At 44.8% G+C, this 24,374-nt stretch overlaps 1 protein-coding gene across 1 annotated transcript in view; it reads right to left on the reverse strand.

Moving 5' to 3' along the window:
* Positions 1 to 4,959: 4,959 nt before the first annotated feature.
* GRIN2B (glutamate ionotropic receptor NMDA type subunit 2B) overlaps positions 4,960 to 24,374 on the reverse strand; it is a 167,540-nt gene continuing 148,125 nt past the window's right edge. Inside the window, exons 11-14 of the mRNA XM_050969910.1 lie at positions 13,796 to 13,956; positions 10,739 to 10,926; positions 8,690 to 8,928; positions 4,960 to 6,870 (exon numbers count right to left, since the gene is read on the reverse strand). Coding sequence (XP_050825867.1) covers positions 4,960 to 6,870; positions 8,690 to 8,928; positions 10,739 to 10,926; positions 13,796 to 13,956 — 2,499 coding nt within the window. The remainder of the gene's footprint in view (positions 6,871 to 8,689; positions 8,929 to 10,738; positions 10,927 to 13,795; positions 13,957 to 24,374) is intronic.

Raw genomic sequence — 24,374 nt, forward strand, 5'->3', positions numbered from 1 at the left:
CCTAAGTCTGATCACTGGCTGTGTTCCCAGGCTTGCTTCCATCTGTTGATAAGCAATGGAGGTGGGAGGATATGCCATATTTGATAGAAAGCTCTAAAGCAAAGACTTGCCTATGAAGATCCCTGAGGTATCTCTGATCACTCCAACCTGTCACCACCATCATATTCATTTTTTTATCTCCCCCTCTCTCTTTTGCTGGCAATTTTGCTGCGAGCAACAGCCTGATCTGAATGCACAAAGGGACACTATTCAAGATGGATGCTAGTGTCTTCTCAGAGTGAGTAACTCAACATCAGCAGACATTGCTGAAGAAGAGGCCCATCCTGGCAACTTTTAACCCTTCCACCAAATCCTCCGCAAAGTCACAAAGGAAGCTTCCTCCCCCAGTATGCTGGAAATTGAAGTACCAGTTCCCTACAGGCAAAGTTCATACTTTGATATTGCTGAGCATTTTGAACCCACTGGGGTTCTCACCTGGAGAGTTCTGACAATGCATGCTGGATTTCAGAGAGAATGGGATTTTTTGTTGCTGCTGTTGTTGAGGGGGGGACGGTGTGCTTCATTGTCTCAACCGACAACAAGTTCTGACTGCAGCTTTTCTTGCCCACTTGGGATGTGACATTGCAAGCTCTGACACTGCCCTCACTGGGAGGCATGATGGGAGACAGAGAACTAGGACACCAGCCCGTGTTGTGTTGCACTAGAGTAAAAAGCCGGTGTGAATACTCCAACAAGGTTTATGATGTGGAGATCCATGGCTGCAAGTTCTACCTGCCAGTGCTTTCTACCATGTATGGCACATTTCTGATATTTTTTGCATATTTCCTCAATCTCCTTCATAGACATCCTCCTTCAGCCGAGTACATACACTCCAGTACCGCTTCAGAAGAACGTGGCTCATGAAAATACCTCTCAGAGAGCCATGCCTCTGGCTAGAAGTGAGGAGGTAAATGTCAGAAACACTGCCAAAGGTGCCTAATCTTTCCTGGGAGGCTGTCTGCAAATAATCAGTAGAGATCACCAACTGTAGAGGACACAATGGTTTTTGCTCAGTATTCTTGTGTGCAGAAAACTTCAGAGAGAGGAAATGTTCCCAGCCACTGCCCCAGAAAATACTGGTGTTTCTGCAGCAGAGAGAGAGAAATGGTAAGGCAGGGGATGTGGAGTTTTGTCAGGCTCTGGTATGAAATCCCATTCTTTTCTGGACAGGTAATAAACAGCACATGGGTGGTTTTCTAGTATAGACAACACCTGCTGCTAATATTACCTGTTTGATTCACTTGAATACTTACAATGAAAATACACCAAATCTAAAATTCTAAATATATAATCAGAGTTTAATAACATCATTGATTTATTTTCTTGATTATGAATTATACCCTCCCCCCTCCCACCCCTTCCCCTTCGTCTCTGTCCCAAAAACTTGTTGACCTGTCAGAACTAAAATAAACAAAGCAACCAGAAAAGATCACTTATAGGAGAAAGGATTAACCTGATGGACACGTGGCCTAATATATTATGGGAGAAGGCAAAATACCAGACTCCTGTGGTTAGACCAGTGGTTCAGTCCAGAATTTCCAGTTCTTCTTTTCTGGTTGCCCTAGAGCATTCATTTGAGTGGTTTGTGGCACAGTTAATATTTGCAGAGCACTCGGAGTGTTAACAGTGCTACAACAGTAAGAATACTAGATAATGATTTTGGCAAACTATCATTTGCCGATCAGTGGAACAAGGGACAGACCAGTTCGGAGAAAATACGAACCAACTTTCAACCCGGAACACAAAAATCAGAACCTTTAAGAAGAGATTTGAAAAAAGTTCCATTAACTTCTTTTTGGTTTGTTTTCAGCTTAATTTCCCTGCAGAGCCACCCTCCAGGTTTCCTCGTTCCAGGTGGGGAGGGACGGAAAAGTACCGAGATAACCACCAAAGAGATTAGCTGCCCTCGTCAGCTGTCAAGCTTCCCAACCCCAAGCCCTTAGGAAATACCAGAAATTATCACGAGCTTTCCCAGGTCCAAGATTTCTAAACCAAAGTAGCATTGGAGAAGTCTCTTAATGTCAAAATGATGGTCCAACCTGAGTGGCCAACTTGATGGTTCACCCCACCACTATCAAGACAGTGTAGTGCCTTGAGGCCCAAATTCCACAGAGAGATGCTGGTACAGAGAGTTTATATGCAAAAAGGAATTGGGGGTGTTCCCATCAAAACATGAAACCCTGCTGGCAAGGCTTGAAGTGACGTTCCGGCGTCTTCCATTCATGAAGATAAAGGTGACAGGGCAATACAAGGGGCCTCAGGGGAACACAACACACATGGGTTTCTCTCTCTCTCTCTCTCTCTTTTTTTGTTTTTCCTCATTCATACGGCCTCGACCTGCGTAAACCGCTTCCAAAAATGCAGCCTGAAAAGTCATAGAAAACAAACAGAACGGAAACAAACCTCCCCTCCCTCCCACCCCACGACCTGAATATTCACGAGAAGAGAAACACCAATTTATACAAAAACGCAATAAAAAAGAAATATTTACAAAAGAAAGGAACGCCTTCTTGGTGGCCGCTATCAGAGGTGTCTGACAAGCTGCCATGTGTTCTGGATTGCAGATCGCTCTGTTAATGTGTTTGGTTTCTTTTTTTCTCTTTTCTTTTCCTTTTTGTACTTGTAATGAGAGAAGAGGGAAAGAGTAAGAAGTTCCCTTACCCCAAAGACGAGGGGGTGGCATCACAAAGACTCTTCCCCTCTTTCCTCCTTAATTTCCTCTGTGAAATATAAGAAAATATTCCCCTCAACAACCCTGTCCACCCTCTCCTCACACACTTTGACTTTATAGGTAAATCCCACCCTCCCCCCTGCCTCAGCTTAAAAAAGAAATAAAATAAATAGGTAAATAAATAAAAGGCCTTCTGTTGGCTTAAAAAGAGAACGGTAAGATAAAATCAACCATGGTGTGGTGAGGAATGTGAGAGAGGTGGCTTTCAGCTCAAGAAATGTGGCTCATAAAGACAGGGCTGCCATCTCCCTTCGGAGTCAATCTTCAGCATGCTCTCAGCACAGGACTCTCTCAACCCTTCACCTGGTGAGCCATGGTGATTGAGACACTGGGACAGACCCAGGATAAGCCATAGAGACTTTGCCATATCTCTCATGATGGGAGAGGTCGGTCCACACCCCCACCTCAGGAGATAGATGACACATGAAAGGTGTGTTCAGCTTCTCACTCCTACCATTGCTCCTTTTCCTTTAGATTAGCTTGCATCTAAAATGATACAATGAAAAGAAAAAAACACTCTTATTTGATACTAAGTGCACCAGGAAAGCTGTCACTACAACTGCAGGGATGGGAAACCCTAGGCTATTCCAGCTTTACACCTGTGCTAGTATCTCTCTCTTTCACACAGAGGCACACACACACACGTACACGCACATCTCAGCTTTGTACATCTTCAGTCTTCAGCACAAGTTTCTGTGCTCTCTGGCATTTATTCAAGCACATCCCTTCTCAGGAAGACAAGCTGTGTACTTCCTCTGTACATTCAATAGTAAATATACACATGTATTTCCCACGGGTGCATACACCCTCCTCCCATTTCTCATGTGCAAGGAGGCATTGAAACAGTCCACCAGCACCACACGCACCCCTCTATGGCATTTCTTTTTTCCTTTCCACCATTGGCAGAGGGCACCCTATTCCTTTTGTTCCAACCTGCTGGCCATGTGTAGAGAGAGCAGAAGGATTAAGCTCCTTCTTTCTCTCCCGTCCTTGCTGAAAGGACATGCCAAAATGGGTCTGGTGTCCCCTGAAGCGACAGTGAAAAAACTCCCCACCTTTCCCTACTCTTAAGCTCTGTTCTACTGTGTTTGTTCTCCAGACACCTCATAGGATACTGGGTTTACTTTGCTTTCTTCACAGACATTTCAAGTATGAAGTTATCGTATATACTCACAGATAGGCAAACCCTTACTATGTACTGCTCCCACCCTTGAAGAATGTCAGAACTAGTGAGCAGCTCACAGCTAACGAACCAACCCTGTTCCTCTTTCCTCAAATCCTTCTTCCTTCTGTGCAAACCAGCATCTTTTGTCTAAGTTTGGGAAACCAACCCTGGAGTCGGGAAGGTTCAAACTCATACTATACTTCTTTTCTCTCTCTCCCACTGGTCTGCCATAGATTCAATGGCTGTAATAGCCATAGTGAAACCACTAGCCTGACCTGCAGACAAATCTTCCCTCCCTCCCTCCACACCCCCCAGCAGACAATTCAAAATTTTAGCGTAAAATTTCTCAGCATATACGCAAATATATATATATATATATATATATATTTCAGCCCTAAACCCCCATAGTCTTCACAAAATAATGTAACAAGAACCTCAATATACCTAACATGTAAGTGCATCATCAAGTTAGTGTTGTTATTCTCCCTTCACTTTCTCCACATCAAACACTACTCTTTTCTAGGCAGTTTAAGGAACAGTTGCCTGAGCAAGCATATTTTCCTGCATGTCCATTACACTGCTGCTGCTGCCTCCTCCTGTCACACACACACACACAGACGTGTGCGCGCATGCCTTTCCCAGCTGGGAGCCAGTAGAAGTGAACACTAAAGTCACTGCTGCTTCTCCTCAGCCCACCCCTTCCCTGCCTTTTTCTCTGCTTCCTGAAACCATGAGCAAGGATATCCGACTCCGACATCACTGTAAAGTGCAATGGCCAGGAATGGAGGAGAATGGGAGGAGCGAGAACATGGAAAAAGAGATAAAACGGGAGGCTTGGGAAAGGAGGAGGAGGAGGAGGGGAAACCAAAGAGGTGGCACTTGTCACCAGTGCTGCACTACTCACAACTCCAGTATCCCACAAACTAAGGATGACTCAGGAGAGTAGCTGATGGGATTGATCCCACCCCACCCTCCCATGCTCCACATACATCCCCAGTCCCTCCCCGCGCTCTTCCCCTCTCACTCAAACGTCAGACTCAATACTGGAGAGTTTCTCATAAACATGCCCGTTGCTGGAGCCATTGAAAGCCCTGGGGTTTTTGTTGTTAGGCACACAGGGGTTGGACTGGTTCCCTATACAGATGTCCTTCTGGAAACGGGCTGGCACAGCCCCATGAAGGGCTGAGACCACCGGCTTGTTGGTGGTGACAATGGCTCGGAAGTCTGGCCTGGCTTTGGGCCCTCCTGCCACCACAGGCTGCCTGAAGAAATAAGATTTGCTGCCGTGGAGCAAGCATTGGTCATCCCCAAAAGTGGGGATGAAAGGGTTTTGGGTGACCCGGTCGGGGTAGAGCGACTTGCTGAGCATGTAGCCCCCACTGCTGCCGGGGTTGTTGTGGTGGTGGTAGCTGGTGGCGGGCACTGAGGACTTGTTGTTGGCAAAGGTGGTCTCACTGGCTGGCATCTCAAACATGTGGGCGTAGGGGCTCCCCTCCAAAAAGCGGCCCTTGTCCTTGAGGCTGACGCTGCGGGGGGCCAGGGCCGAGTCATCCTTCTGCAGGTCCACAAAGGTGTCATAGGAGTGCTGCCGGCGGAGTTTGTTGCGGTTCTTCTTCTGCACCTTCGAGGCAGAATTGGAAGGGCTCTGAGGATATTTGGAGGAGGAGGTGGCACTGGTGGCCACGGGCACAGGGGCAGGCGGCTGGTCCAGCTCTTGGAGCGAGTTGTCCTCACTGATGTCGTACAGGTTGCCCGCTTTCTTGCAAGCCTCACAGCGGATGCAGGCCTGGCGGGTAGAGTTCTGCCCCACCGTTGATGGCGTGTAGTTGTGCAGCTTAGAAGGGCAACTGCGGCAGAAATTAGCCCCGGTCCGGTCTTCCCAGTCTAGATTGGTCAGGTTCTTCTCCCACGGCGCTGGGACCCCGCTCACAACACTATGCTTGTGCTCATTGCCTCCACCAAACTCGCCCGAGCCGTGCTTGTGGTGGGCCCTGTTAGTGCAGGATCCACCCCCTCCTCCTCCTCCCGTGTCACGCTTAAACTCATCTCCCCGTTCTTTGTAGATATCCGTCAGGTCCACGTGTTCCCAGTGCGGTGAGTTCTCCTTGGTCCGAAACTGGTCAAGGTAGAAGTCCCGTAGCCCTTCCTTGTCCCTGAAGTAGCGCTTGTGGTCAGGTGAGCGGGGCGGGCGCCGGCGGTAGGCCAGCTCTATCTCATCAAATTCCCTCCGGGACTTGGCAGAGGCTGGGCGCTTCTTCAGGCTGTCCTTGTACTGCTGCTTCCGCCTCTTGGCTGCATTGCCCTCAATGTTGCCATAGGTGACCGTGTGAGTGGAAATGTCAGAGACGTCTGAGCGGATCAGGTCGTCGTGGGTCCCACTGCCCCCGTAGCGGTCGCTCTTGAAGGAGAATTTGCCGTAAAGGTCACCCAGCTGGCTGTGCTTGGCAGGGGGCAAGCCCAGGTCCAAGGGCTTCTTCCCGATGGAGCGCGACTGGGCGTTGAAGGGCGGGTTGTCACAATCATAGAGCCCGTCGATGGAGCTGGTGCTGCCAATGCTATGGGGGCGGTGGTGGTGGTGGTAGTGGTCCTGATACACATTGCTGTCCTTCAGCTGGAGATTGCCAAAGGTCCTTTCCACCTCACTAATATAGTCACTGAAGAGGTTCTCCTCGCAGGGGGGGTTGTTGTAGGACTTGCAGTCTGAGTGGGTGAAGCTGCGGCGGTGCTCAGAGATGTCGTAGACGGATGACTCGCGGCGGATAAAGTCCAGGGCACTCTGTGGTGAGCCGTTGACCCCTGACAGGTTGGCCATGTTCTTGGCTGTCCGAAGCAGGCGGAGGATGTTGGAATGGGTGTTGTTCATAGTTGCTGTGGGGGAGTTCATTGCTGACTGGCGCTCTTCAATGGCCACGCCGTGGATGCAGCTGTAGATACCCTGAAATGAGAGAAAGGAAGGAGGTGAGCAGTCCTGCAAAGAATACACAGAGGGGGACCTAAACTGGGAAGCACCCTGGGCATCAAGAGTCTGTTCCTGCAGGACAGTAGGGCCTATCCACCTCCCATCATGAAGCACAATCAAATCAAATTAAATCAGATCTGCTCTACCAACCCTCGCTGTTTTGACCCTCTTTCTTGACCCTCACATTTTTCTTTTCCCTCCATTCCTCTTCCTCTGCTTTGTTTCAAGTTGTATCTCCAGGATGCAGGAATGCCTGCTTGCATCTGTAAGAGTTAGTCAAATCTAGCAGGTATAACACAGAATTGCAAACGGGGACAATGATATCCTTGGGAATAAAAGAATCAAGACAAATGATTCTGTTTGGATGAGAGGATGAAAGTCTGTTTTGGCCCCTGAAAATCATCTGGGCATCAGTGAATCAACGAGACAGGAGCTATCTTAAAAGGGAACAGCTTCATTTGTCATAAACTTAGCTACCTTTATCACCAGTACAGATTAGAAAAGGAAACAGAGAAAGAGCAGAACTCTAGAATAGGTATTTAGGTATTTTGCATGCGGTTGACTGAGGTACAATAGAATTCTTAATTGCATTCTGTTAAATTTAACAGTGATAACAGGCTCTAAATTGGCAGCCCTGAAAGCAGAAGTGCTCTATTCAACCTCAAATCAGACAACAGAAGGGCCCAATTTCTCCACATTCTCCACAAGCTCATTTCATCCATGACTGTTTGCAAGGGCTATCCCTAGGAACAGAACGAAAGGGGCTCCTTTATTCCCTGACCTGCCAAATGGTGCCTGATGATTCATGTCAATTGTGAAATGGACACCATCACATCATGTTATCATGGTTTCTCAGCAGCTAGCAGACGATTAACACTTTTCAGACCTTTCACCAACCTGGCCCAGGTCCAGCAGATAACCACAGAATGAAATAATCTATTCTTAGCTTAGGGTCACCAAACACAATGCCCCATCTCATCTCCACACTAAACCACATTAGAAACTAACAATAGAGAAGAGAGGCTGTGCCCTTGCATTCAAAAGGCTTTGTCAATTCTCTTCAATATGTTATGCAGCAATTATATACTCCTTGTACAATCAAAGTAACTTCTGCTACATCAGATGCTGAGCTAAAAAATGCCAAGGTTTGACCTCACTTCAGAATGGATCAGGAGAATGGGCCAGTGGCTTGAAAGAAGGAAAATAAAGCTCCAATTGGGATACTGCTAGCAACACTAATAGTAGAAGATGACTCAGAAATGGCTAGAATCTGTTTTAAATGTAAATGTTGTACCCTAAGGCAGATTTGCATAAAGCAATTGCTAAGTTTATGTGGTCATCCTCTGTAAAAAGATTTCTGCATAGTTCAGGGCATGCCTTTCAGTTAAGGACTTCTGACTGTCAATGAAGGCACACTTCTAGTTAACAAAAGGTCAGCTGAAAAGCTGTAATTTAGAGGACAATGTAAGACTCCTGAATTTCTAATCATGCCATCCATCATTACTTGATTACAACTCACAACTCACTTTGGAGGAGCAAACAGTAACAGTTAACTTGTCTTTTCCTGTGTTTTCATCTCCGTGTGAAACTTCCATTTCCTCTACCACAACCCAGCAGAGACCAGAGGTGTCACAGAAAAAAACTAACATGTTTTTTGCAATATTAACAGCGCAAAGATGACACCGTGCAGACTGCCACCTGTGTATTAGACAGTCTTGGTGGATATTCCCATCTCCAGTACCTAGGACTGTCTGAATAAAGCCTCTGTTCGTCCCTGACAGTTACTGGCACTCACCCTGCTGATGGAGAAGACCACACCAGGCTTGCCAGAGCAGACACCCATGAAGCAGTGGCGGAACTGCCAGTAGAAGAGATGCTCACAGATGAAGGTGATGAGACTGAGGGCCATGGCTGCTCCCAACATGTAGAAGACACCTGCCATGTTATCTATATCCAGCTGGCTGCTCATAACCTCATTCTTCTCATTGTGACAAATGCCAGTGAGCCAGAGAGCTTCCAGCTCCTCCATCTCCCCTAGAATGACAGACAGGAGGAAAGAAACTGGTTAGATAATCCTGCAATGGCTGAAGAGCTCAAACTAGGGCAGACTTAAAGCAAGAAGCTGATCTAACGTAATTTCCAGTCTCCACATCCTTTTTCCACATCTACAACATCCCGAAAATATCCTGACTGCCCTTCTGATATGCCATTTGTCACAGGAAAGTCAAGGATTTTTCCAAAGCCTGATATTAGCCATAACAAGCTGTTCCACAGGACACAGCTATGATACTTGCTGGATGTTTACACTGAGATCCTGAAACAGTTGTCCACCACATGACTGAAGACGTGGCCTCACAAACTTCCACTTTCATTAGGTCAATGAAGGGAAAAATCAGTGACTGCTAGTGGTAGACCAAAATTAATCACTTCTAGATGAAAAAGATTGTATTTTTGTTCATTGTGCGTTTCCAACTTGGAATCAAAATATTGATTGTTTTCAATCAATTTTTGTTTCCATCATATCCATAGCTCATTAAAACCAGGTGCAATGTTCCAAAAAGCATTTCAGTATTTTTACTTGTTTTTCTTCCCTTCAATTTTGTTAAAATTCCACACTTACAAGGGCTTTGACCAATCAGAAATTTTACTAATTTGTATCAGCTATGAGCAAATGTTCAGTACTCTAATTTCATACACCACTTACTACCATTACGGTGCTTTCATGAGGGGTGAGAGAGAGGTAAATGCTCTCACAAGCACACATATTGGGGACACTCAGAACAAACTAATTTTCCAGGATGACAGATTGTTTCATGTTATTAGAAAAGTTCATTTTTTACATTTTCAATCTCCGGTCCAGTGGCTGGGGGAAAAAAATCCATACATGTAAGTAGTGCCATAACAGAGTCTTTGAAGCTTTGTGGAGAACTTATGTCTTTCTCTAAAATAACACATACTAGGCTTTTTAAGAAACAGAACAATCTATCTATCAGGTGGCCAATTTTCTCAAGTATGTCCAAATTATGTTCTTTCCATATTTATAGTACCATATGTTATTTTCAGATTTCAGGGGAGAAAAAGAATACTTCTAAATAAAATAACCTGTGAATTTTATTTATTCATAAAAAAGGACACAGTAAAATGTAATGTGAAATGGAAAGACAGGAAAATACTTGCTAAGAAGGAATTTATTTTCCCATGAAGTTTTTATTAATATTAACATTTTCTCTGTAAATTAAGAGGCGAACTATGTTACTATAATGTTCTAATTAAAACCTTATTCCAAAATACGCTTCTGAGTCTCAAGTTTTTCTTGGTTTGTTTTGTTTATTTTTTGGGGGGGGAGGCGGGGGGGGTGTTAGGTTTTGGAAAATCTGATCTAGCTCTTTTATCCAGATATATTTATCCTTTAATTCAGTAAATTCTGCATGAATTGATCCTATCTAGAGCTATAAAGTATGGAATAACCACAGACATCCAGTATAATTAGTGGGTTTCGTCATGGCAAAATCTCAAAACTAGTGAAAAATTCAAACCAGAGTTCTTGTTTTTACAAGATGTTTTTCACATAAGATATTTTTCAAACACACATCTGATCTTGTTCTATGAAAACTTTAGTGCTTTTGGCACTAAAGGCTTTTGATGATACCGCTACCCTGCATCAATAACAAGAAAGAAGTGACATTCTCGCATTTTTGGTGTGTTGCCTCTAAAAAAAACCCCATTAATAATTCCATGTTCTCAACTCACATCTGAAGCACCAGAGCCAGAAACTTCCATTTCTTACATGCAAAACTCAGTATTTCTTAGGAAACTCCCAGCACTTCTTTTTCTTGTCACTTACCATCTCCAAAAAGCTGTAGAATTGCAAGATCCACCTGGCGCTTCCAGCCTGAGTCCTTCTGGATGGCAATGCCATAGCCAGTGGAGGCAAACACTTTCCCACTCCCAATTGTCACCAGCTTGCAGCCTTCATCTCTGCCAGCCATGTAGTTTAGCACTGCTGCATCATAAATGAAAGCATCCAACTTCCTGCACAGAGGCAAGAAACAAGAGGGTATAGTACAGAAAACATAACATCTGCATGAAATCAAAGGTGGTTTTAGGTAGCTAAGGAAGAAATTAACCTCTTTAAGATGGACTGCAATATGTCATGTAGAATCATAGAAAAGTTTGGGTTGGAAAGGATCTTAAAGACCACCTAGTACCAAACCCCATGACATGGGCAGCAACACCTTCCATTAGACGAGGTTGCTCAGAGCTCTATCCAGCCTGGCCTCAAACACTCTTAGGGATGGGGCATCCACAACTTCACCACCTCACAGTTAAGTGCCTCACCATCATCATGCAAAGATTTTTTTTCCTAATATCTAATCTTTCAGATTGAAACCATTCCCCCTTGTCCTGTCACTACATGCATTAATAAGAAGTTTCTCTCCAGCTCTCTTGTAGGTTCCCTTCAGGAAGGTCACCCTAAAGTCTTCTGAACAATCCAAATTCTCTCAGCCTTTCCTTTAGGAGATGTGCTTTATCCCATTAATCATCTTGGTGGCTTCCTCTGGACTGGCTCCAACAAGCCCATGTCCTTCCTATGCTGGGACCCCAGAGCTGGATGCAGCACTGCAGGTGGGGTCTCACCAGAGCAGAGCAAAGGGGCAGAATCCCCCTCCCTCATCCTGCTGCCCACTCTCCTTTGGATGCAGCCCAGGATACAATTGGCTTTCTGGGCTGAGTGCACATTGCTGAGTTTTGTCCAGCCTCTTATCCCCCAAGCCCTTCTTGGCAAGGCTGCCCTTGATCCCTTCATCTCCCAGCTGGTGTTGATACTGGAGGTTGCCCCAGCCCAGGTGCAGCACCTTGCACTGGGTCTTGTCAAATCTCATTAAATCCCCACGTGCCCACTTCTTGAACCTGTCCAGGTCCCTCTGGATGGTATCCCATCCTTCAGGCGTCATCTTCACTTTCACCATAGTTAAATAAAAATCAGCCTAAAGCTGTCTTACAGGTGAATCTGGGTTATAAATGAGGATCGTCTATTTCTTTCTGACTATCTGCTAATCGTCATTTCTGATCTTAAAGGAAATTTGGAATACACACATACTGCAAGATTAAGAAGAAGGAAGAGGAAGTCAAGGGGATCTATATCCTTGAGAATAGCTTATATTTCTCTACTGCCTTTCATCTCAAAAGAATCTAAAATGCGTTATAAAATATATCAATATTAGATAGTAACGTGGGGATTGAAGTAAGGAGAATATTTTTTCCAATATCCAATGACTTAGCTGAGAAAAATAGTTTTTTTTCAAATAAAATAGTCAGGACATTATGTTTAACCCCTCAGTTACTGTGAAAAGTACTACCAGATCTTTACCAATGCCAACTGGCCACGAGAGCAGCTTTATAGTTTATCCTGTTGAATTGGCCTTTGTTAAAGAATTTGCAGCTGAAAATCACAACAAAAATTCTGTTTCAACACAGAGAAATCCCTATTATGGGCTGTATAGAGAGCTCAACAGCCTGATGAGAGCCTTTTCACACTGAAACAAATTGATTTGGATATGGGGGACATCTCAGAAGGCTGCATCTTCCACAAACCCAAAGACAGTTGATGAGTAAATCCTCCCACTAGATCTGAAATGAAACATTTTCTGATAAATGACCTAAGATCTTCCAGTTGCACATTCTCTCTCACATACTATGTTTACAATCTACCTCCTGCACATATATTTACATTATGGTGATTATCTCAGTTCAAGTGCTCATCTGTGAGGAAGTCTGTCCAAGGGTGACTATGAAGCCAGGATGACATCTATCACAAGCGATGACCTCTATCTCATCCATATATTTCCAGGACAGTGCATATTTATTTCCTGAATGATGACTATCCTGGCAAATGTATCTTCCCAGGATGGTATCCAACTATGGTACAGCCATTTGTAATGGGCTGGGGGCCTCTGAACCTGGCAAGCTGGTTTAGGAATACTCAGTCAATTTAGTAATTAAATTGGCTAAACATCTTAATTTGTGCTTTGAAATGAACTTTCTCCTAAGAGTGCAACATGAGTGTAAGCAAAAATGTTTTTTATTCACTGTGGCTGGGCTCTAACAATCAAAATGGTCAGTTCTGAGTGCAGGTCTTTAATTACACAGGACAAAGGCTTGCAAAATGCCATTTTGAGTTAGGTCCTTTGCAGATTCACTGCAAAGGATGAGCTATTCAAGCATGCTTTTTGCTAATGATTTTTCCCATGTCTCCAAAATTACCCAAGGAAACGCTTACATTTTTATACTTCCAGATTATTCAAATAATGTTTTGTTTAGCCCTTGATACTAAAATATTCCAGAGAGTAGGCTACTTCCAAACTATTTGCTTCAAACCTACCTTCTATTATATTGTATTAGCTGGTGATACACTGGGGTGGGATTAGTCTGACAGCTTCCCGATTAACATAATCTTTTATACACTGAAGGAGGGAAAACAAAGGAATTTCCAGATGACAATATAAATGCTTCAAAAAAAACTTTGTCCGCAGGGACTTGTGAGCTTTTCTTCTGCATGCATAAAAACCCATCAGCATGGAACATCTTGATGAAGCAAGGTCTTTGGGACCAATACACACATGGATTATGTACACAGGGATACAGTAGGTCCTCTTTCTCTTTTTGTTCTTAAATTCTTATAAACACAGCAAAACCAGAAACTTTTACACAGATATCAATAGAAAAACCTGGCAAAAAGAACCAGAGAGTCACTCTCCTGTGCTGCTGTGCTGTGTGTGGTCTGGCTATATTTTAACCATGGCATGAAAACAGAGGCTCATTTTTCAATCCTAAAAAGTTTCCAGACAAGCATGCAAAAAGTCAGGTTTCTGTGGTAAGCAAGCATGTAAGAAAGCCTCACCCAGTCTTCAGCGAGAAGAGCGCATCGTCCACGCCCCTCTGGTTGAACTTCACCATGTAGCTGTGCATTTCAGGGTAGTTGTTGCGGATGTTCCTTTCCGTGCTGCCGTTGGGAACCGTCCCGAAGCGGAAAGGGGGTGAGAAGTCATTTGGTTTCTGGAACTGAAGAGACAGAAAAGGGACTATTTCTCACAGTCTTTCAGATTGAAGCAGTCATCTGGTTGGGAGAACATCTGAAGGCTGATCTGATTTTATTTTACTATCATGTAGAAAACATAATTGAAAAGATATTTTATTGTTTTCAAACATGAATATTTCCTATTAATGCCTAGGAAACAAGAAGTAAATCTGAGCAAGCTGTTCTTTTTCTCTATTCTGGATTAAGGGCATGAAATAGTCAGTGATCAGAGATTAAATAGGAGGTTAGATGAAAGCAAAAAGGAAAGGGAAAATGTAACAGTGGTGCTGGAACACAGTCAAGAAGCGGTTTCCAATAAAATCCATATGATATGCTTTCTATCCACAAACTGTCATTTAGTTCCTAAGAAGTATCTTTTTCAGCTCCGTGGATGCCTTTACACTTCCTGGTCCTGACAGAGGTAGAAAAGTAATTAATGAGGAGAGATGCCTCTCAGCACACCTCACACCCACTTCACCGAACAAATTATTAGCTTTCAAAGTTTTGGGCAAATGTCCCAAATAAAATGCTGTTTGTGGCTGCAATTTACTAGTTACTTTTGATGCCCAGAACAGAGCTGGCAGAACACTCTAAAGCTGCTCACAAGAAATACATTCATCATATCATTCCCCCAAGGCTGCAAGCCTGTGAGACTTTATTTGCCACTTGCTTAACTCAAGTCATAATCAATGTTCTCTGGGATTTCACGAGGAGTAAAATTTAGACTGTCAATTATCAGGACTGCTTAAAACCCCCAGAACCAGCAGATGAGAAGAAGCACAGAACTATAAACCAGGAACTGAATAAGCAGTAAAGATGCAAAGGTAGGTTAAGTGGAAGGAAGCCTCCTCCTCTCTGGATATATCAAGCAGTAGCTTGCCTGGTGTTATTTCTTGACTCCCAACTGTGACAGTGTATTTCTATGATCCTGAGAAGCACACTGACAAGGGGCTAATGGTCAGACCAAAACCATTTAACAGCCGGAGTGCACCTGGCTCATGAATACGTGCAGTCATGCACTGCCACCTTCTACACAGCTGCAATCCATAGATAGTTCTAGCTTAAAACACTTGCAGATGAGCTTTGGTCTTGAGCTCTACTTAAAGCCATATTGGAAATGGTCAGCTCAGCTGAGGAGGCCAGAGCCCCTGGAGCAGTGTATCTCGCCCACATCTCAGCCATGAGGACAGCTAGAAGCTGGGTCTGTGGATAGGTGAACACACTGTTCACCTGTTTCTGTGTACCAGCCAACTCATCTCTTCAGTCTGGACGGCAAGGTGGGCTTGTATGTGCATGTGAGTGTGGGAGAGAGAACACATATCCTACTGCTTTAAGCCAATAAAAAACATCTGAGCTGTTTTTCTGAACTCAGGTTAGTGCATCACCAACAAAACAGAAGTTTCACATAGCATAAAACAGACAGTAAGGTGTCTCTTAGAACTCTGTCACACCCTCTAGGGAGGAAAACAAACTCACAGCTATCAAAGACTGTAATGAAAGCAAACTTTGATGGGAGAAAAATCGCCACAGCATGCTAAAATTATTCTTTTTTACTAAGCTGATTAAAGCAGCAGCCTAGGGGACCCATCACAAGGAGGGCACTGCCATGCCAGACACAAAGAAACACAGTCTCTAAACCAGGAGATTGCAGCATGGGCAACTTGCTTTCCCAGAGGCTGCAGAACCCCACCTTAAAGGGATATAGGACATTCCCATTCCCACAGAGCCCTCTGACAGAGTACAGCCAGCAGGAGAAGCATCAGGCAGGCCTGACCAGCATTTGTAGGACTGAGTTTTGGCAAGTCCATTTTATACTTCCACCCTCCATTCCCAGTAATACAATCTCTACTTTTGTCTGCTTCCATCATGGTGCCTACAAACTGGAGTAAGAAGGATTACAAAGGCAGGCATTTCCCTGTGATAAGGGAAATAATCCCAGCTCTGAGCTATCTTTTGTCCCCACGCTGATCCAGAGGCCATAATAGCAGCCACAGGTGAAAGGCTCCAGAATCTCCTGGGCAATCAATAAATAAATGAAAACATTTCTCTTGCAAGAAATTACTGTTTCTGGCAACAGGAAAAGCACATTTCTAGAGAAAGAGGTCAGGTTGATGACTTCTACAAATTCACATACTACTCATTCACTCACCAATCCTTACCTCCTGCTGATTCCTTAGTCAGAACAGATCTTCAAATGGTAATTACTCTCCACACACCAACATGCACACACACTTCAGCAATAGCTTGGTGAACAGCAAGACGGGAAATGATATGAAAGGACCCATATGGGGCCCTCACCAGGCAATTTTAGCTTGAGTGCCCAAGAGGAGCACATATTCCCAGCTAACCTAGCTTAATGTTTACAAAGCTGAAAGTAACCAATGTCCAGCTGACTCCACAGTCCATGCAGCCTGAGATAAGCAGCTACTTCTCCATATTTGAGAAGTAATAGTAGTACATGCATGCAGCTTTCTGATAGGAGATGGCAGTTCAAAAATCCCCATGTGTGTTTCTTGGCAGTTTGGGCACAGCTCAGTCCAAGGATGAAGGGATCTCCAGTGAGCTCTCCAGAGTCAAAAACTATTGCATCATTCTGAACTAACTTCTGTCCCACACAGCTCATCCTGAGGGAGCAAGAAGACATGTGAGCCTTCCCAGAAAGCTCACGGGACAGATGGGGAAGGAGTGTGTCCTCTTCTGCCAACACAGCAGAGGAATGTGTGGAGGAGCTAGAGATGATCTGTATCTAAGGAGGAAAGTTAATTGACAGATTGTCAGAGTTCAGTAAGGAAAGCCACTTGTTTGATTTCTCCCAGGGGCTGGGACCATGAGCCTGGATCATAAGTATCATCCCCAGGGAAGCAGGGCTCTTTGGCAGAAGGGTCTATAGGGAGTCTGAGACACAAGGGAGGAGCATGATGCTGGGGCCATTACATGGAGGAAGCCTGTGCAGAGGTAATCTCAATGCTGCAGTGAACACTGACAAAGGAATTAACCACAGATATGGACAGAAAGGGTCAGAATGCAGATTACTGAAAGAACTGCCCCATTATTCATGCAAAAATTTCCCCTGACAGAGCTTTAAGTCACAACAACTCCACTCCAGGCATCTGAGTAGTCCTGTGGGGTTCTGGCAAAAAAAATGCGGTGCTAATAGGGGAAGGGAAGATAAGCAACTACATCAGTTGCTAATAAAACCCAGCTGTACAGGGTCCCCACCTGTAGGAGCCCCACGTTATAATTGCCTGCAGCAGGAGACCTGTCCTGCTGCCCTGCTCTACCTGCCTCCAAGGGTGACTGCCTGTGAGGGAACCAGCAGAGCTCAGCTGCAGTCCTGCACCCAAAGAGCCCCAGACAGAGGTGTATCCCACTTGCATCCTCCCACTCATTCACCATGGAACCTCTGTTGTTAGATGCTCCCCTATTACGTACCCAAGGTGATGTGCACATCCTCTCACCCGTGAAAGAAGTCCCACTTGCTTCACATCAGTTGTGAAGGTGGATGCTGGAGATGGGGGTGGAAAGCAGGCACCAAGGATGCCTGAAGGGATGCAGCAGCTCTGGGACATGAGATATCTATGTTCAGTGCCCAGTGGCTGCCTGCCTCTTCAACCCCTCCCTCCACAAACTGAAATCAAGGAGCATTGAGTGCAAAGCAGACCTCGGCTTTGCAAAAGGAACCTCTCCGAGTCAGAGAGCAGAAATCTTCCTCCTCTGAAGAGCAATAAACACACAGGCTGGAAGCTGTTAGCACATTCAGGGGGGAGAGCTCCTTTGCCACTGCTCTCCCCATCTCTCCATGAGAGCTGTCGACAGCGGCAGTGAAAGCGGGTTGGAGTGGCTCGGCTGGCAGAGCTGTTTCATTAGCAATTTGGAGCCGTGCCGTGCAGAAAGCAGCATTGTTCTCAGATGTTCGGCTATCAATCTGCATAATGAAACAGGTGATAGGAGCTCTTCCCATTCATGCAGCAGCAAATGGAGGGGATTTAGAGATGAGGGGAAGGGGTTATGTCTAATTGGCGACAATTAATTTGATGAGAATTTTTTTTTCAATATATTGTCTATCACCGAATGGATCCCACAGAAAAGCACATCTGCACTTATTTATCTGCCTCATGTAAGCCCTGTTTGCACTGTAAAGCGTTTGCCAATAGCATTGAAAGCATTTTCCCAAGCTCAGCAAGCTCTTGCTACAAAAAGTCTCTTTTTTATCAGCCGATCTACTTTTACACTGCTGAAAAAACACCCAGATCAATGCACTGCTGAATAACATAATGAGCTGGCAGCACTTGGTGCAAGGGTGGGTGCGTGGGTGTGTTGGGTGTGTGGGTGTAGTGCTTTACCCTCATACAGCTTCTCTGGGAGGGCTCCTTACACTTTGCAAGGCCCTGATGACCAGTTAAAGTTTTCTACCACAGGAAGCTCCACATCTCTGACCCCTCAAACTGAGAGCCACAAATTCAGCTCCTCTGCTAGCTGCATGTCCAAAAAAGCTTAAGCCCATGTTAGATACTTTGAGCTAGCTTCATTTACCCAAAAGTAAGTGCCAAGCTGAGATGCCTAGGGAATTTCACCCTGGGAACAGGTCTCTCATAGTCCCTGTGTCAAATTTGCCCACCACCCAAGCGTAGTTTGGACACTCCAGTACACCTAAAATAGCTCTGGAGATCTACACGGGCCCAAATGAATCTAGCCACTGGGCCATTCAGCTCTCAGGGCATCTCCCACCAAAAGTACAGGGAGCCAACCAGCCCAAAGTGCCCACCAACCCCGTAAAGTACAACCTCTTTGCATTGCCCAAACATCCTCGATTGTCTCCTCTTGTTCAGCTGTATGTCACTGCAGTCAGCTTGCCCCTTTCTTCATTGCCTGAAAATCCAACCAGGATGTTTGCACAACAGCTTCCTTCAGAACCTTAAAAATTGAAGACTGGGTTGCTGGTTTTCAGGTCTCACTCTGAGGTAGCTCTATGCCTGTACTTAAGTTCTGATAGGTTACACATGTCCACAGCAGCATGTCTTGCCATAGCTGCCTTCTGTGTCCTCTGTTTCAGCTGGGAAATTAATTCTGTCACAGCGAATGGACGACTCTCAAAGAGAAAATACTTGTTTTTACTTGTTTACTTTATTTTGTCTTATGCCCAAAATATATAATTTTGGTTTTCAAGCTGCACCACAAACAATGCTACAGAATCCCAAACCTGGATTTGACCCTGAGAAGATATCTCTTCCACTTCTGTCTCTCCGGTGAGTCTCTCCTGGGCATCACCATTCCTGACAGCTCTTCATCCAGCCCACTGTGGAAGATGGCTGGTGCTGGAGACTCCTCCACTCCCTGGACAATGCCCACCAGAGCTTTACTACTGGAAAGTTCTTCCAAGTATCTGAACTAAAGTCTTCCAGCTACAAATACAACTGCAATGTTTTCTGTTATCTTGTCCGTGGGCAGGGAAATCCAAACAGTTTCTTCTTCTCTGAAGGTGAATTTTATGATTTTGTATTTTTGAAGACCATTGTGCTGCTGCTTCTCCATGTTCTTTGACTGCAGCTAAAGAAGCCCAGTTCCTTTAGTCTTTCTTTGCAAGCTGTGGACCTGCAACCTATCTTGCTGTTGTCCTTTGGCTGTATCCTGTAGGTCTTTCCCTGACTTATCTTTGGTTGGTGAACAGGCTCTCCACCAAATCAAGAACAATCTGATCAAGACCCAAAGACACTGAGAGAATATTACAGTAAAAAAGCTTGCAGTAAGGCAACACAAACAATGCCAATCAGAGCTCATGCTAATTGTTCCTCTTCTCAGGGTCTGTCTGTATTATATCATGTTTTGTCAATCCTTCATCTTCAGCTTGCAAGTTCTTCAAAGCTGCAACTCTGTCGTGATCTGCATTCAGGTAGCGACCAGTTTGTTTCTGGAATGTCAATCAACACTGCCAGCACCATCTTCAGAGCTTTTACTGTATTCTTTTCTTTCTGCAGCTTGGATTGTGCACATAGGCACATCCACAAACCCATGCCCCCACTCACCTGTCCTGGTAGAGGAGGTGCTCTACAGATTTCAAGCACAGATCTTACAACTGTTGGTGGCTTGGTGTTGTAGGCACTGTAAAATTGACAAAATTGCATCCCAGCTAGGAGCGTGCCAGCTGTGCCAGCCCAACAGCATAGGCAGAAAATCATACTGCAAACCTAAATCCTAGCACTGGTACAATCTGTGAGGAGAACAGACTAAAGTGACTGTGCTGCTTATTCTCTATTATTAATGACTCGCTTGTAAAGATACTTCTCGAGATTCATTCCTAAAGCATTCCTCTCCCCTCTGCACAGTCATGTAGTTTTGACATTACAGACATTTTTTATTTCCAAGGTGGAACTCTCAGCCATTTCAAAGTGACTATGAGTTTTCAGATCATCCTTTTACCCTAGCTCTTCTTAGTTCCCTCCTGCATTTTGTCACAATGACATTCTCTGCCTCTTCAGCAGTGGCTGGGACTCCTCACAGCTCTGAATCCAGTTGCCACACCAAGTCTTCCTGAAACCCCAGATTCTTGTCTTCACTAGTCAAACAACACATGTCTTGATTTATAAACAAACAAAATAGGAAGCTAAAAAAAAAGGGGACCAAACAGCAACAAATCAAATATGTCAATTTTGGGAGGGCATAAAATTACCCCATCCTCCCTCAGACTTTGACTTTGTGGTTTATCTTATTATTCAGTATCAAGTGATGTTTCAAATTCTCTGTCTTGCTTTGCATAGCGCTTTCACTCATGAATTGCTCTAGATAAGTCCAAGAAAGGAGTTATCAGTTAGTGCAGCTGACTGCAGTGAAGTTGGCAAAGAATTATATAAAGTCCCTTTTAAAGGAAGATGTAGTGTGGGTCAGACCCACAAACAAGAAAGAAGAATATCTGTGAATGTCTGTTGGTGAAATATGGATATGTGCGGGTCAGGGAATGGAACAGAGCAACCTGGCGACAATGCAGAGGTGAGGGGGGGCAGGTGAAAGCAAAAGAAAAGAGTTCAAATATAGCAACTTTAAAAATAGTTGTCCTTGCAAAATAACTGAGATGAAAGCAGAGATCCAATTGGTGGAAGAAGGCTCTATCACATGCAGTTATTGCCAGAGCAGTGCACACAGTAGGGCTGTGCAGCCTCTTTGCAAGCTGGATTGCTATGTACAGACCTGCTCCGTGCCACTCCTGCACCCTGGGCAGTGCAGTGTCACCCCAAACAGACAGCATGTCAGGGGTCCCACGTCCTTCATGGACACACCACCACACTGCCTTGATGCTGACCCAGGCCTGAGGGGCCCCTGCAGGATCCCACCATCACGTACAGACAGAGCCCACCCGCCACCAGCACACCAGGAGCCTGCTGGGTGGGGCAAGTGCGTGAACATTACACAGGCTCCGTGCAGTTTCTCCACCTGACAGGTAATATTAAAGCCTTAAATATTCCTCAGGACACATTTGGTAGTATATAGGCTTCAAGTCACTGCTAGGTGTCCCTCAAGCTTGACCAGAAATCTGTAGTGGAATCACTGAGCTTCACCAGTCAGAGCCAAAAGCTGCTTGCACAGCTGCAGTGTTAGCATGTGTGGTATCAGAGCACCACAGCCATATCTGTTGCAATGAAGGGTGCTATGAAATCATGGCTATGGAACACTTAACTTTTGATTACATGCATGTAGAGGATGGAGATCATCTGTTTATCCAGCATCAAATCATGCCATGTATTCAATTCTTGAAAGTCAGCTTCCTTGGAAGCTTAACACAGGGGGACAAAGGGCATCTACTGAATAATCCCAGGCAAACACAAAAGAGAAATTTGTGAGGCAGAAAGATGCCACTTACTACACTCATGTTAATATCATTAGGAGTGTAGATGTTCATTCAGAGGGAGAAAATTAACTGATTAAAAAGACCTTGAGAGGAGAGGTGACAGATAAGTACAGAGGAATTTGAAATCTGCTTTGTTTGCACATGACACAGCTGGTTAACAAATTATGAAACACTCTGAGAAATTCAGAGGATATAGTTTGGTGGGGAAGCAATTCCATTTTTCACCCATTTTCCCTAACAAAGGAAGGTCAGATCCTTCTGTCTTCTGAATACTAAGAGTAGCCAACCTACTATTATGTGGGTACTGTCCACTGGGCAGCAGGGTGAAACCCTGCACAAGCCTGGCAAACCTCCAAAAGACTTCACAGGGGCCATAATTTTCATCCAAGCAATTTCAAAAGCGTAGTAATTGCATTAATGCAAGTTCCTAAGCACATCTGTAGGGCAGAGATGCAAAGCAAAAAAAAAGCAGGGCAGCACCCTCCCAGAGCTGGGAGATAATGCCTTCCTTTAACTTTCTGATGAAAACTGCCTCCTACCTGCAAGTGGAAGGCAGAGAAAAGACAGCCACATCACTTCCATGTGAGTCCTGGGGCACTGAGCTACACCTGAAGTAAACAAGTCTGCTGGGCCACCCAGATTATGGGGAGGTTTGATCTTGAGTAGCCAAAGGCCTGGGAGAAGCAGGGCAATAAAGTAAAGTAAAGCATGCAGTGAAGTAAAAATGTCTGTAAAGATGCAACCTGCCAACTGTTTATCAAGTATATGTATGTGCATATAACTCCAAATGTCACAGTCCCCAGGCATCAGGAATGAAAGTGTGGGGATACAGCTGTTGTATTTTTTTTTTTAGTTTTGTTAATACTGTAGATCTCATACTCTCAACCCTTCCCCACCAGTAATTCAGCCCTGATCATTCAGCTGAAGGAGACCAGCTCTCATCTCTCAGGCTGCCATATTTTGGTGGCAGGACCATTGTCTTTTATTTGACTGCAAAGTGCCAAGTGCATTTATGGCACCATATAAATAATAAATAAAAATCTTCATTGTTTTCCTCTCCCCTGACTTATACTGATGTGAGAAGCAAGAGAATCCTTTGCTTCCATCTCTCACTCTTTCCCTTACGTAATTCTCCAAAGACAGCTTTTTCCAGACTGCCAAGCAATTAGCACAGAAGCAACCAAATTTAACCACTCCCTCCAAAGGGGGATAGCTCCAAGAGCTGCTGAAAAGGAAGATAAAAAGAAGGGGTCAGTGGTGGCCAAGGCCTAGGAAAAGCCAGGGTGCTGTGAAGGGGGAATCCAAAAGGTGCATGCTAAGGACTATGTCACAGCCCCATCCCCAAAGTCCCTCATCCTGCAGCTCTCATCTGTACCTGCAACAAAACCCAGGGCTTTGCATTTCTTCCTTTCCAGCTAGGGTGAACTAAGCTGACAGTCTGACTCTGAGAATCCCCTCTTCTCACATCTTATCTGCTCAAGTTCCCAACTAAACTGCATTTTAATTGTCAAAAATCCTGAATAGTCCCATTAGAGGTTTTTACTGTCATTAAATAATAGAATGGGGTGGAAGGGACTTTAAAGGTAATCTAATCCCAATCCTCATGCCGTGAGCGGGGACACCTTTCACTAGACCAGCTACTTGGAGCCCCATCCAGCCTGGTTTGAACAGCTCCAGGGATGATCCATCCCCAACTTCTCTGGGCACTACTTCCAGTGCATCACCACCACCACAGCAAATAATTTTTTTTCCCAATACTTAATTTAAACCTATTCTCTTTCAGTTTGAAGCCCCTACCCCTTGTCCTGTCATTTCATGCTCTTGTTAAAAAGGCTCTCTCCATCTTTCTTGTAGGTTTCCCTTCAGGTACTGCAAGGCCACAATTAAGTCACCCTGAAGCCTTCTCTTTTCCAGACTGAACAATCCCAGCTCTCTCAGCCTTTCCTTGTAAGGAGAGGTCCCTTTAATCATTTTGGTGGCCTCCTCTGGACTTGCAAAGACTTTTTTGGTCTTTTTGCATAGACCAGAAAAGGTCTATGTCCTTTTTTTGTGCAGAGGACCCCAGAGCTGGATGCAGCACTGCAGGTGGGGTCTCACCAGAGCAGAGCAAAGGGCAGAATCCCCCTCCCTCATCCTGCTGCCCATGCTCCTTTGGATGCAGCCCAGGGTACAATTGGCTTTCTGGGCTGAGTGCACATTGCTGGGTTGTGTCCAGCCTCTTGTTCTCCTGCACTCCCAAGTCCTTTTTGGCAAAGCTGCCCTTGATCCCTTCATCCCCAGTCATTTTTGATACCAGGGAAGTCCCTACAGATGAACAGAAAAAGAGAGAATCCTGAGAGACCAAGTGAAGGCTAAAGCACACTGCAGCCTCCTTGTTGCTCTGCACTGTACAGTGCTGAGCTGAAGAAAAAGAGGGAGAATGACAAAGAAACTAGGACTGAAGCCAGGGGGAAAACAAAACATGTTTGAAGACCCACTGACTCTAAACATTTATAGTCTTAAAATCTACTGAATCACATTTTTAGCAAGATCTCAGAAAGCATAAAAGTTATCTCAATACAA

The sequence above is a fragment of the Serinus canaria genome, chromosome 1A, assembly GCF_022539315.1.
Source record: "Serinus canaria isolate serCan28SL12 chromosome 1A, serCan2020, whole genome shotgun sequence".
Classification (NCBI taxonomy): domain Eukaryota; kingdom Metazoa; phylum Chordata; class Aves; order Passeriformes; family Fringillidae; genus Serinus; species Serinus canaria.